Here is a 14,897-nt window from a genome sequence, read left to right on the forward strand (position 1 = left end):
AAGCAGTGATATATTTTTATATCTGCAATAATACATTAATTCTGTATAGATACTGATTATGCTTAACTATGTACTTTGTTGATTTTCAGGAAAAACTAAGAAGGGAGCACGAGCAACTTCGACTTGCTCAAGAAAAGATTCAGAGAGAACAGCGAGAGTTGCAGCAGCAGAAGGAATTACTGCAGAAGAAAGCCGCGTTGACGGAAACGTTCGAGCCTCCCGTGCAGAGCCGCGTACGAGAACCCTCTCCCACATACAACTCGGTGGTCACGCAGAAACGGCCAGAGATGTTGAGGGTAGCCACTGCCCCCGAGAGAGGAGGACAAACATACGGCCGCCCTCAGTATTCCACCACCCTCGTCATCGAACCCAAGCATCACAAGCAGGCAGAACAGACCTGGGGTCATAGTCCGAGCCCGAGCTACGACGGCAACAACAAAGAAGGTGTGGGACGATTCACGCGCGAGGACATGTTGGCCATGAACCGCAAGCCAACCCCTCTGCAGGTTCGGCCAGAGTTGTCTCCCCCTCTTAGTCCCGACAGCGGTGGTGCTAACCCAATCAAGAGAGGGATGCCGTCCAGGCAGCAGCTGCACTCCCTCAACGCTGTTCCCAAACCACGAATCGTCGGCTCCAGCGAGTGGATGGCCAACACTCACGACGGTTACAAACCGCAGGACCGGGCAGCCACATTGCCAACACGCCACGCCGACATCATGAAGAAGCAGTACTCGACGCCGCAAGAGCACTGGCTGTACGAAGAGGCGGAGAGGAGGAGACGGGCGTCACTGGATCCCAAGATCCAGCCTCATCACCACCAGGCGACGCACACGCAGTTCAGCGGACCCATCAAACCGGCCAGTGACAACAAGTGGCGGGACGGGAGGCTCTACGACCCCAGGCAGGACGGCAGGCAGTATGAGCAGAAGCTGTCGCCTAACACCTCGTTCGAGCGCAGGAGCGACACCTCAATGCCGGCCCAGATAAGACAGACACTGCTACAGAAGACGGCCGGGGCAAGAGGTTCCAACGGAAGCAACTACTCGCAGGAGCTGGGAAGCTACCCCATGTACCCTATCGAGCAGCCGACGTCTCTGTCACAGACGATACCGAAATCATACAACTACAACAACAGCAGCGCTCCGTCTTCTGCCAGACACGAGCCGATGGTTCCCCCAGCGATGCAAGCTCCGCCCCCACCGGAGAATTCTGCCGAACAACATCTGCCTGTCAGTGGCAAACAGGAGTGCTCCCATTGTAATCAGGAACTAGGTAGGTCAAGAGGTCAGAGGTTGGAGGTCACAGCTTAATGGTGGTTTGTTGTGGTAACTTTTTTTTTTATCACAGATTAACACTATGCAAGTGTATGTTTTGCAATTCAATGTTAAGCTATTTGTGTTTTGGGTTTGGGTTTTTTTTTCACATCACATCACTTAACCTGCAACTTTTCTTACAAGTCTAACTAGTACATTGCTGAGGATAATTGTTGTTTATGGATTTAAGGTGAAGCCACATGATATGAGTACCTCATACAAGAATAGCAGATTAAATAGCAACCGATGAAAGTTTGTTTTGTTCAACGACACCCCTAGAGCATATTCATTTATTAATTATCGGCAATTGGATATCAAACATTTGGTCATTTTGACATATAGTCTTAGAGAGGAAACCCGCTACATTTTTCCATTAGTAGCCAGGGATCTTTTATATGCACCATCCCACAGACAGGATAGCACATACCACAGCCTTTGATATACCAGTCATGATGCACTGGCTGGAATGAGATATAACCTAATGGGCCCACTGATGGGAATCAATCCCACATCGACTGCACATCAAGCCAGCGCTTTACCACTGGGCTACGTCCTTCCCCAGCAAATGATGAAATCATAATGTTGTCTTGTCACAATCAGCTATTCTTGTACAATGCACTCATATAGTGTGGTGTCGCCTTTACATTGCAACAAGCTTTATATTTGATTTAGTTCAGTGAGATATTATTCCTATAGTATTGCCCTAGTTGGGTTTGAGTCTTTGTAACCACTGATGTTTCAGGTTTTGGTGCTGCTATGATAATCGAGTCCCTGGGTCTGTACTACCACGTGCAGTGTTTCCGGTGTTGCGTGTGTCACACTCCACTAGGGAGCGGCAATGAGGGAGCGGACGTGCGCGTCAGAGTGAACAAACTCCACTGTCCTAACTGCTATAGTAATGATGAAGGTATCTCCTACATGGGCAATTTCTAGTTGTCTCCCCATGGAAGGATGTGCCACACTCAGTATGGGGTAATCATTGCTGATAAAATTATGATATTTGTTTTAGCATTTTTTTTTCTCTCTGTCTCTCTCTCTTTAAATAATCTACTTATCAAATGATTTTCTGCTTAGTAATTTAGATTTTATTCAGGTTAATTTGTAATCTTGTTAGATAATTGTCTGTTTTAATAATAATTTTGATAAATGTAATTTTAATTGTTAACTATTTAACATATCAATGTTTTTAAGGTGATGTAATAATAATAATAATAATGTTAATGATAATTAATAATGATAATATTAATGATAATAATAATAATAATGATAATAAGAATATTATTGATAATAAGAATATTATTGATGATGATGATGATGATGATGATAATAATAATAATGCTGAATAACATATTCATTATTGTGTTTTATTTACACAGACTAATGTAAACAGCAATTAATTTTCTCTTTGTTATTGTACAACTAATGAAATACTATTTATGTATAATGTAACTTCTGTTAATAACAAAATTAACCTCTTTCCTTATTGCAATGTCTCACATCTTTTAGTGTTAAATATTACGTGTGATTTCATAATCAATAAACCATAGTGTGCACACAACTACATGTAGTTATTGCTTTTTGAAGCTATTTAATGCAAGTCGATCGTTTTCCATTGTAGTACATTGTATTTAGGATTGCAATCTTTTATTTAAGTTTCTGTTTTTCTCTATTCTACTTTAAAGCTAGATTTTTTTCTCAGCGCAAAATGACCCAAGCTGACTGTGGCATCACCTGATGGGTGACATCATCCATACTGCATGTGTTGCTCTTTTATTCTTTAACACTTGGAATGCAAGGTGTTTTTGTTTTATTATTTTAACTTGGAAAACAAACAGGTGTTTGTTTTAATGGCATCGGAACTTGGTGAATATTTAGTTTTTTGTGTGCAACTTCAATTATTCTTGGCATGATATTTGTCTGAACTATCTACTCTGCATGTTTCTGTTTATTTTATGTGTAAAACAAAATACAACAAACAAATAAACAAAAACGTTACAGATATTGAAAAAAGAGACCAGTTATAATTATTTTAGCTAGCGATGGCTAATAATGTTTCTTATATTGTAAATATAATACTTATAAACATTCTTTATATATTCTCCATACATAATTATACAACACTTTGGTCTCTTGCACTAGTTTAATTTACAGCTTGTACAAAAGTATTTAACTAACACACATTTCTAGTCTTCACATCAGTGTATAAAACCTGTGAGATGTATTCCAACTATTTTGATTATGAATATATTATAAATATTACAACATTCAGAACTAATTAACAGTTGTAATTAACATTTAACATGTCTGTTACTAAATACCTTTAATTTCATATGACAGCTATCTGTATGGTTTGGTATTGACTACATATATACATATACATATTATGTGTGGTTTTTCATGGTGTTTAATATGCATCGGCTTTTCACTACATAATGTTGTGGGTTTGCATTACCGTATTGTGTTTGTGAATTTGTATAACAATTAATGTGGATTCTTTGGTATTACAGTTAATATGAGTATGTAAAACAAAACATTATTTCCATTGTTTAGTTACATCATGCATGAATAGACATCCAAACTGAGAATTTGTGTTTTAACAGTAAAATTATGTTGGGAAATATGCATGAATTCATCTTCACCACTGTAAAGAGTGTGTACTTTTAATAATAAGATCATGCATGCAGTCCCCCCAAATGTTAATGGTATGTCTTGTGTTAATAACAATTGCATCAGTGTCTTACAAATGTAAAAATGTGTTTTGAAATGTAGTCTGTTGTAAATTATGAGTGACTGAACAAATAAAAAATATTAAACTTTTTAAGTTTGTAAATATTGGGGAAATATTAACTGATGAACTAAACTATGTTTCAGTACACTTTCATGAATGTTAACTTTCACTGCTGTACATATCCAGTGTATAGTCAGTGTGACATTTCCATTCATATTTTAATCTACTATTGGGATTTAATGGTATTGAAAATTAAGCATCTTTTAATTGTTGAAACTACCTGATATTATTCAAAAATATGGCTTTAATTAATGAACAAACATTCTTGTTGCTTATGTTTTATGCTCCACTGTGACAACTTCTGATTCTTGATCATTTTTTGTTTTTGTTTCAGCTGGACTGAAATTCAGCAAGGTATAGTGCAACTGTGACTGTCAATGTATCTGGAATGGATATACATTGTATTAAATCTTCGGTTTCCATGGTAGCGAATGACCCGACGAGTGAGAGATTGTTTCAGTCTTTGAAGTGCTGCATATATCAACATAACAGTTCGTCTGTCAGCTTTGTTTTGTAAATTTGGGTGATAAATATTGAATTTGATGATGATCTACAAATTCTGAATCCAGATGTCTAGTAGAAACACTTTGTATGCTGGTTGAATAACAAAATTACATGCAATATTCATCTTTAATGACTTGTATTTGTTGTCCTGACAAAATGATAGAAATGTTAAGATGAATAACAGATATTTATTCTCCTGGATAAATAACACAGTTTCATAAATAAGAGATGGTCTTGAATCATGGTGAACAGGGAATGGACAGACATGGTTTAAACAATATGTATTCCCAATTATAATGCTGGCTGGGGATTGGCCAACAGGCAAAATGCCTATATCAAGGTGTCTCCCATTAAATGCAATATTGATCAGATCTAAATTGAACAGACATTTATATGTGTATGTAATGAAGAAACACCTGCCAGCCTAGATGAATACAGGACAAAGGTGAATAAAAACATGCTGGCTTTGGTCATCGAAGAACATTTTTTAGATCTAAATGAACAGCACGCACGTTTCCGTAAACAAAAATTAAAATAATTATATTTGTATATGAAACATACAAAAACAGCCAAAGTAACTCATTGCATATTACAGAATAAATCCACTGGATTTCACCCTCTGAAGCAAATTAACATGACTGTTTGACCGTAACAATGTGTCCAGTCTTGTATCTGAATACTAGTGTATTCGTGCATAGTTATGAACTGGATGTTGTAAAATTGTACCAGTTATATACATCCCAAGACATTATCTAAATACATGTATATCACAGTGTGTGGTGTTCTTAAGAGGAAGAGTGTGGATTTTTCTATATACAGTAAGTTCATGCTTTTCAACAAGTTTCACCTTGAATTGTATGATTTCTTCTGAGTGATACATACCATGTTTGGTTATACAGAGACCCTGCCATACAATGTTAAAATCACTCCTATGATGAAACATGGATGCAGTTTAGCTCTCTTTTTTTCTCTGTAGTCTTTCATCTGTATATGAACACTGAAAAACGTTATACAAGCTGTGTTTCTAAAATATGGGGTGAGTTGCAGTTCTTGTAGATACTTTTACAGAAACAGAATTGGAAGTTGCATGGATAATTCTTTATGAATTAATTTCTGATGGAATTATGTGAAGGTAGACTGGATCAACTTATAGGATTTCTCCTTGGTCTAAGTTTGTCACAAAACCAGTGTTCTTTGTGGCAGTGTTCTTCCATCATTTGATTTTTTATTTAAGTGTACAAGATACTGTTTTATCCCACTTCAGAAGTTATGCTATAGCAAGAGTTTGACTGCTAACAGTAACGTAACCAGAAGAACAGAATTGTATACTAATACCAAGTGTTTGACTGCTGACATTGCCAGAAGAACCACAAGAAAGGAAGGGAACTTTTTTATGTTACCCATATCCCAAAGGTTCAAGCACGCCCACCCTGGACTTAGTCTCTGACTTCGCCAGTGGCCAATTCCAGGGCAGGAGGAGAACCCCAAGATATAAGCATTTATGAATACAGGAAGTGAAGAAAACAAAGTGAAATTGTAATGTACTACTTTCCATGCAACAAGTTTGGCTGATTAATTTTGGACGTTCAGCTAATCACTAATATTACAGTACTGTGTTCTCTGACGGTCTGAACTAATTAGTAAGGATGTGTGCAGAATATATTTATGTTCATGGTCAGTGCACATGGTATCTGCAGTTATCAATTTACTTGGTTGATCTTATTCTTTAGTGTAAGTACTTAAACTATTTCCTACTTATTGTTTTATTTCTTTATCAGAAAATTTTGGATTTAAATTTTTTTTTAAATATTTTTATGAAATACTAGCTGCATTTTTAAAAAATGCACATTGAAATCACATCTCTACATTGTATATTTATGCTACATTATTGTGTTACTATGTAGTGTATAGTCACAGTGCACTGAACATCCTGTTATCCAGCTAAAGTGATTATTCCATCCTGCCAAAACAGGATTGACTGCAGCAGCAGAATTGTTACTATAGTAACAGGATTGACTGCAGCAGCAGAATTGTTACTATAGTAACAGGATTGACTGCAGCAGCAGAATTGTTACTATAGTAACAGTATTGACTGCAGCAGCAGCAGAACTGATACTATAGTAACAGAATTGACCCTGTTGTAATGGGATTGACTCTGCAATATATATATATATATTTATATAACAGCTTTTTACATAATGAGTTACACTGTATATTCGTGATAATGAAACATTTCCATTGTCATTGTGAAAGCCAACCATTCTGACTATTAAAGATAACTGCTTCAGCATTTGATTGCTCTGAAGATGGAATGAAGAATAGTTATCTGGCTACATTCAAACTTGTTGTTTATTGGATTAATTGCATTTGCACATCTCCAGAACAGTCTAGACAGAGTGAGCCATCTGCGTTGTGTTTGCACCACAGGACAGCGACATACAGACATATTGGAAGTTTCCACCAGACTTAATTACCATAGTTCCTGTAGACACTTGGTTGTGTGATAACACAGACTTTCAAAATGTTATCCAATTTAATATTTTATTTTTGCTATTATAGTGATCTGAGTCCTATGTAATATTATGTTAGAAATTTGTGTTACCATATTTTACTAGCCAGTCTATTTAATATTGTATGTTTACATCAGAAAAGGTTTTACTCACATTAGTTTGTTCAAAAGTGTATTTTAGATCTGAACTGTTTGAATATATTTGAATATTATTAATACCTTACTCTTTTTAAAGAAAGACTTGTTTGATGCTATAATGGTATCAAAATTTAGTAAGGAGGCAATAGATTGTAAGATTTATTTCATATAGTGAAGAATTATATGGATGAATCATGAAGTAGTATCCCATGTTATTGATAATATAATTGTGTTAATTGATGCCAGATTTGGTGCAGGATATGTAGACATCTTGCAAATTCAGCAGATAACATTTTAAGATGCTGAATCCGTCAGTCTTTTCATTGTTATGCAGATAACAGGAATGTAATGCCTTGAAGTTGTTATATTATGCTGTAGCATGTATTTTTTTGTTTTATAACTATTACAGTGTTTTTGTGGTTTGGAGAAATATTACATATACAGGGTTGTGATTAACTTTTTATCTGATTTCTGCTTTTACTTTTTTTTTCTTCTCTTTTTTCTTCTTTTTTTTAAAAACGTTTTTTGCATCAAAAAGTACTGTAGGTTAGAACGTATCTGAACTGTACCAAAATAACATTTATGAAAGTATGGTATAAAACATTTCATAATTGAAAGATCATTTCAGCTTTTATTTAAAATTGCTATCGCATCCCTGTATTTATTGTGTAGCCCACTTGTAGAATATTGTACAGAAAGAAAAATAACAAAGGATAAGAGGTTAAGCTGATGGTACAGGACTACTGTAATAATTTAAAGAATTCAGAATAAAACTGGAGCAAAACTTGCTAACACTGAAATCCCTCATGGTCACCACTGTCCCATGAGTCTTAATAAGGAGCTGACTAACATCAGTTTAATTTATACTGTACTGAAAGAAAAATAACAAAGGATAAGATGTTAAGCTAATGGTACAGGACTGCTGTAATAATTTAAAACATTCAGAATAAAACTCGAGCAAAACTTGCTGACACTGAAATCCCTCATGGTCACCACTGTCCCATGAGTCGTAATAAGGAGCTGACTAACATCAGATAAATGTGTAATATTGTACTATGCACTTGCAATATATGCACATATTTTTTTATTGTTGTTGTTGCAATAGTATAAACAAATTTAATTCTGATTAATCAAATAGTTTTGCTGTATGTTCAGTTATCATATACTAAAAGAGATATATAGGGCCAGATTTATAAAGCCTGCTTATGTCTTACACACGTGTAACTACATACATTTACAACACACGTGTAACTACACACATTTACATGTACAATGCTTAAAACACCTGTGTTTTAAAAAAAAACAAGCTCTATGAATTTGGCCCAGTGTATCTAAGTATGTAAATAGAAAAAGAATGTATCTGTTTATGTCATAGCCTGTAGTATAGTGTAGGTGAATTGTTAAACATGTACAGATGATGCAATATACAGTGTTTATTGATTATGTAACAATTGTTTGTTTGCTGCCACATGATTTTGAATCCCACTGATCAGAATTCTAATATGTCATAACCATCTTTGTAGTAAAGGTAAGTTTACACGGTGTGACTTGTAATAATGATTTCTCAAAATGTCATTTGTAATTTTTTCAAAAATATTCTTGTGACATCACTGTCTTTGCAATTTGTGACTTAATGTTGCACAATATTTTCAGCAGTTTGGTTCTGATGTTGAAATGTTCGACTTAATTCTTTACTACTTGGTGCAAACAATAATTGTAAAATTAACTGTTTGTTTGGTCAATTTATGACTCAAACAGGTATGATGTAATTGTGTTAAAAGATACCTTGTCCACTGTAATGGCCTAGATTATTTAATTTATTTTTTAAATAGGTGTTTTAATCATTTAACTAATAATTGCCTTATTACTTTGTCTTTTTTCACGATACAATTTGATCATACATGTATCACAGGCCATTACTACAAATGATAATTCATTATATACCACAGACCATTATTATAAGTCACATTTAAATATACCACAGATCATAACTATAAGTAACACATGATCATATAAGTATTAGAGAATGTTATTACAAATTACATTTACTATTACATCACAATATACTACAGACCATTCCTACTAAGACCAATACAAATGACACTTGATCATAAATTACAGACCATTATTACAAGTAAGACTTGATCATATACATGTATTTCAGACCATTACTACAGGTAACACAATATATACTTCAGACCATTATTACAAGTGACAAGATCATATACTTCAGACCATTACTATAGGCAACACGGTATATACTTCAGACCATTATTACAAGTGACCAGATCATATACTTCAGACCATTACTACAGGTAACACAATATGTACTTCAGACCATTATTACAAGTGACAAGATCAGATACTTCAGATCATTACTACAAGTCACACCATGATATAGTACCTGTCGATTAATTACATCACCTGCAAATATAATTGCAATGCATGTCAGAACCCATAGGTTTCATTTTGAAAAATATTTATTGTACATGTATATCAGAATAGGTTTTTTTGTAGTAGATTGCAGATTATTGCATTTCTTGTAGTAGACTACAGAATATTGATTCTTGTAGTAGACTACAAAATAATGTTTCTTGTATTAGTAGACTACAGAATACTGATTCTTGTAGTAGACTACAAAATAATGTTTCTTGTAGTAGACTACAAATATTGTTTCTGTAGTACATTACCAAATATTGTTTCTTGTAGTAGACTGCAGAATACAGTTGTTATTTTTGTAGTAACCTGCAAAATATTATTTTTCTTGTAGCAGACTACATAATATTATGTTTTTAATACTAGACTATAGACTGTATTGTAAATAATGTTATTGTGTATATAATACTAACTCATTGCCTTGTAAATAGTGATAACTTTTGTTGTTAGCAGTGTGTGATTGTGTGTCAGTAGTTTGTGTGTATGTGTGAAAATTAAACCACCACTATGACCTGTATCAGCAAAATCAGTGTCGTTTCCTTGTTTTCGCGATGTACACGAACAACCTTTTGTTATAGGCCATAAGTCTACATTTTATGGGGATTTTCTAATTTTTGGGTAATTTCTTTAACCTGTGAACAGAGTGTAAAAAGTGCGATTGTTCAAACATTAAACCTGTGAACAGAGTTTAAAAAACATTATTCCTGTATATTAAAGGTACTTTGTCATCTTTGAACATTGTAAGGTGATTTAGGACTAAAACTTATTTTCTTGCTAAAAAGATAAACATTTCGGTTAATTAATTCAACATTTCCCAATACAAAATGTTCAAATCCTATCTAGAAATGAGTAAATGTTCATGTTTATTCAGTATAGGATGTATGTCTAAAATGTAAAACTTTAAGTTTGTTTCAGTAAGTAACACCACTAGAGCACCTTGATTAATTAATCATTGCTATTGGATGTCAAACATTGGGTAATTGTGACATGTACGGTAGTCTTCAGAAAAAACCTGCTACATTTTGTTCCCCATTAATATCAAGAGATCTTGTGTATGCACTTTTTCAAAGACATGACAGCACATACCACAGCTTTTGATATACCAATCATAGGGCACTAGTTGGGATAGGAAAAACCTAATGGGTCTGCCAAAGTGGTTTGATTCTATGATTGACATCCAGTAGCCAATGATTAATAAATCAGTGTGTTCTAGTGGTGTCGTTAAACAAAACAAACTTTTTTTCTTCTGTTTTTTTCAATCCTATGATGCAAATACATCAGGTGAGTGCTCTACTGACAGCTAAATGCCATCCTTTTTCTAAAATGCACTTTCAAAAATACAGTATCATAAAAAATTGTAAAGTGTTCCAAACAGTTCCATCAAAACACTGTTAGCAGCTTCTATAATCATTAAAACAAGCAAGAAGACTTTAGATTTTTTTTTTTTTTAAAACAATATCTGTGTATTTGGCAATGTAGTAAAAATGGGAATACATTATGGACAAACTCTATTGTGCAGATGGGAAAATAAAATACTTGAATTATTTCCCTTTATAAATTTTACTGCACAGAGTATGTGGCATATGTTTTTGTACACAATATAAAATGTAAAACTGAATGTGGTTTACTTAACTGGTTGCTTGAATTTTTCAGCAATATGATGAATATAAATATTTTTGTTACCATACATGTATTTGTTAAAAACTCCATGGTTGTGTATTAGCTAATTAATAATTATGTACATTTTTACTTTAAGGGACCATTTATAATTATTAATAACTTAACAGGCATATAAACCTTGTTTTGGGTGGGTTTATGTCAGTATATGCATTTAACACACCCTTCCTCCCCCCAAAAAAACCCAAACAACAACAACAACAACAAAAAAACAACAACAAAAAAACACACACAAATTTAATAGTTAATAAAATGGTGGAAAAAAGTAAATAAAAATAACAGTTTTTAATATACTTTTTTTTAAGAGTAAGAGTAACAAAAAGGGTACACTTTGTGTACAATTTGAAAATTTTGGTAATTGCGAAAATCCCCTAAATAATAAACGTTTCCAATTATGGAACGACTTATCATTCCGGATTGCAAAACTTTCCATGATTTGTGTGTTGAATGAAAATGTTTCCACGGTTGTATGTTTAGTGACAAGGTGCATTTTATACTTTGACTAACTAGGTTGTGATTGGCTGTGATAATTGAGACTATTGGACCACATTGGACATAATATAAACCAGTTTAGGACAGACTGTCTGGGTTGGCAATTTTATCTGCACTCTTGTTTTGTTGTAATGTTCAGTTGATATTTAATATACCTTGTTGTTGTCAGTGTTTTCTTATTGTTGTTAGTGGCTATCCACGCCACTCTCAGAACTATATTGTCCAGTGATAGTTTTATTACACGACTGGTTCTGAGTTGTGTTTTATCATTTAAACCTTAGAAATTAAATTATTTCAATTTCAGATGCTACATCCATCTGTTAATCGTGTAAACCGTGTTTTTCAATTTGTAATTATTTAAAGTGAAATTATTTGTGAATTTTTTTTACAGCAAGCAGTTACAACCGCAGTAGCAGTGTAACAATATTGTTGTCACATTTGATGCAAGATAAATATTTTGTAATGGATGATTTATAATTGTGGGTTTTTTTAAGAATATGTTAAGCCGAAAAGTTTATTTTTATACGAGTTCTTGCAGTTTTGATATCATTCCAAGAAACATATTTGTGAATCAATAATGGGCCAGAAATGTTATTTTAAGAGGGGTTTTTTTCTCCAAAAGATCTCAAATTGGCAATTAAGAGAATAAATGGGTGTTGTGGAGTATTCTCAGTTAAACTCGAATTGTGATCTAAAACAGAAAAGTTAAGAAATCTTCAATACATAGAAAGTACTCTGAAGTTTGAATGTATAAACAATTGAATTTTTATGATCATAGGCATTTGATCCTTTTAATGTCATGAACAACTGAATATAAAAGAGTTCATTCTTTATGCTCTGTTGAACAGAATATATATGTAAATCTATTGTAGTTGACATTAGAAGAAAAAATATGAAACATTGTGCATAAAATGTTCCAGACCATATTCAGGAATGAATGTGCTTGTGTAGCTGTGCAGTGAATGTGAAGTAATAGATCTGTTATTGTTACAAAAAAAATGTCGAGTTGTGAGTTGACCTAAGATGACCAGGTCATGTACATAATTTATTAGGTTTCTATAACAACCATTGTGCAGCCTATCATACACAGGAGAACATGCTATATTGTAGACTGCGTCGTTTTTTTTATTGAGTGCCTGTATTATACAACATATTATCAGAGTTACTATTTTTGGTGCAAGTTCACTTTAAATACTATTCAAAATGCTGACGATGTCATGTTACTGGGAAATAAAACCCAACCGCTATAATCTGCTGTGTTGTGTGTTCTGTTCAGTCTATATTATAGACTAAAATAATCCTTCATATGTGTCCATGTGGGACAGGGCTATTCCACCAGAGGGTACATAATTTGTTAAACCTACATTGAAAAGATCATACCCAAAAATGGTTTATACTAAAAGTATAAACCGAAAATGATAGTATAATTTCATTATGACAGCAGGTTTCCTTGTTTTTATGAAAAAAAAAAAAAATTAACAAGCATTTCTAGCGTTATTTTGCCATTTATGAGACATCACCCAACGTTAATATCAGCTCAAACAACAGAAGTCACGTGGTCATGCAAGACTGATTTATTCCGCATGGGCCGACGTCATGGAATACGCCTGTCTTGCATGGCTAGGGATGGGAGAATATAATATCCTGTCTGGTATCATGTACAGGTACCCATATTCACTGTGATGAGAAGGTTTTATAGAATTTTAGATGGTCTTTTGCAAAGTTTTAGAGCATTTTATAAGCAGCATTTAAGATGTTGTTTCAAAAAGTAGCTTCACAAATCTACACCAATCCTTAGTTGTAAAAAAATTACATAGGTGAATTTAAGGGGGTGCATAACTTGGTAGCACTACCCACTCCAAGGTATGAAAAACCTCCAGACTTTATCAGAATTCTACATTTTAGTGCCATCTAATTACAATTTCTGTTCTTGTTGACAGGTATTAAAATAGTATCTGTCCCTGTGGGATGGTGTATATAAAAGATCCCTTGCTGCTAATTGAAAAGAGTAGCCCATAAAGTGGTGACAGTGGGTTTCCTCTCCCAATATATGTGTGGTCCTTAACCATACAGGTATGTCTGATGCCATATAACCGTAAATAAAATGTGTTGAGTGCATCGTTAAATAAAACATTTCCTTCTTTATCGGTCTCAGATCATTTTGATTTTGTCCCTCCATTTGGTAACAAAATAAAAAAGTTTGTTTTGTTTAATGACACCACTAGAGCACATTGATATATTAATCATCAGCTATTGGATGTCAAACATTTGGTAATTCTGACACAGTCATCAGAGGAAACCAGCTACATTTTCTTAATGCAGCAAATGATTTTTTATATGCACTTTTCCAGACAGAAAAGCACATACCACTGCCTTTTGACCAGTTGTGGTACACTGGTTGGTGCAAGTGGTTTACACCTACCCATTGAGGAGTGCTCCAGCTCAATGGGTAGGTGTAAACCACTTGCACCGACCAGTGATCCATAACTGGTTCAACAAAGGCCATGGTTTGTGCTATCCTGCTGTCGGAAGCGCAAATAAAAGATCCCTTACTGCTAATCGGAAAGAGTAGCCCATGTAGTGGCGACAGCGGGTTTCCTCTCAAAATCTGTGTGGTCCGTAACCATATGTCTGACGCCATATAACCGTAACTAAAATGTGTTGAGTGCATCGTTAAATAAAACATTTCTTTCTTTCTGGTTGGAACAAGAAAAAAAACAATCAGTTGAATGGAAGGAAGGAAATGTTTTATTTAATGACATACTCAACACATTTTATTTATGGTTATATGGCATCAGACATATGGCTAAGGACACACAGATATTGAAAGTGGAAACCCGCTGTCACTTCATGGGCTACTCTTTTCGATTAGCAGCAAGGGATCTTTTGTATGCACCATCCACAGACGGGATAGCACATACCACGGCCTTTGATATACCCGTTGTGGTTCACTGGCTGGAATGAGAAATAGCCCAACAGGCCCACCAACAGGAATCAATCCCAGACAGACTGCGCATCAAGTGAGCGCTTTATCACTGGG

At 34.4% G+C, this 14,897-nt stretch overlaps 1 protein-coding gene across 4 annotated transcripts in view; it reads left to right on the forward strand.

Moving 5' to 3' along the window:
* The window catches only part of LOC121374175 (LIM and calponin homology domains-containing protein 1-like), a 190,846-nt gene extending 177,739 nt beyond the window's left edge, over window positions 1-13,107 (forward strand). Inside the window, exons 21-23 of one of the 4 annotated variants that reach the window (XM_041501150.1) lie at window positions 90-1,272; window positions 2,056-2,285; window positions 4,436-13,107. In XM_041501150.1, coding sequence (XP_041357084.1) covers window positions 90-1,272; window positions 2,056-2,246 — 1,374 coding nt within the window. In that variant the 3' untranslated portion in view covers window positions 2,247-2,285; window positions 4,436-13,107. Of the gene's footprint in view, window positions 1-89; window positions 1,273-2,055; window positions 2,286-2,995; window positions 4,402-4,435 lie in introns of those variants that run through there. The other 3 variants (XM_041501148.1, XM_041501151.1, XM_041501152.1) reach the window with 3 other exon arrangements.
* Window positions 13,108-14,897: the final 1,790 nt, after the last annotated feature.

This window comes from Gigantopelta aegis, chromosome 6 (assembly GCF_016097555.1).
Source record: "Gigantopelta aegis isolate Gae_Host chromosome 6, Gae_host_genome, whole genome shotgun sequence".
Classification (NCBI taxonomy): Eukaryota; Metazoa; Mollusca; class Gastropoda; order Neomphalida; family Peltospiridae; genus Gigantopelta; species Gigantopelta aegis.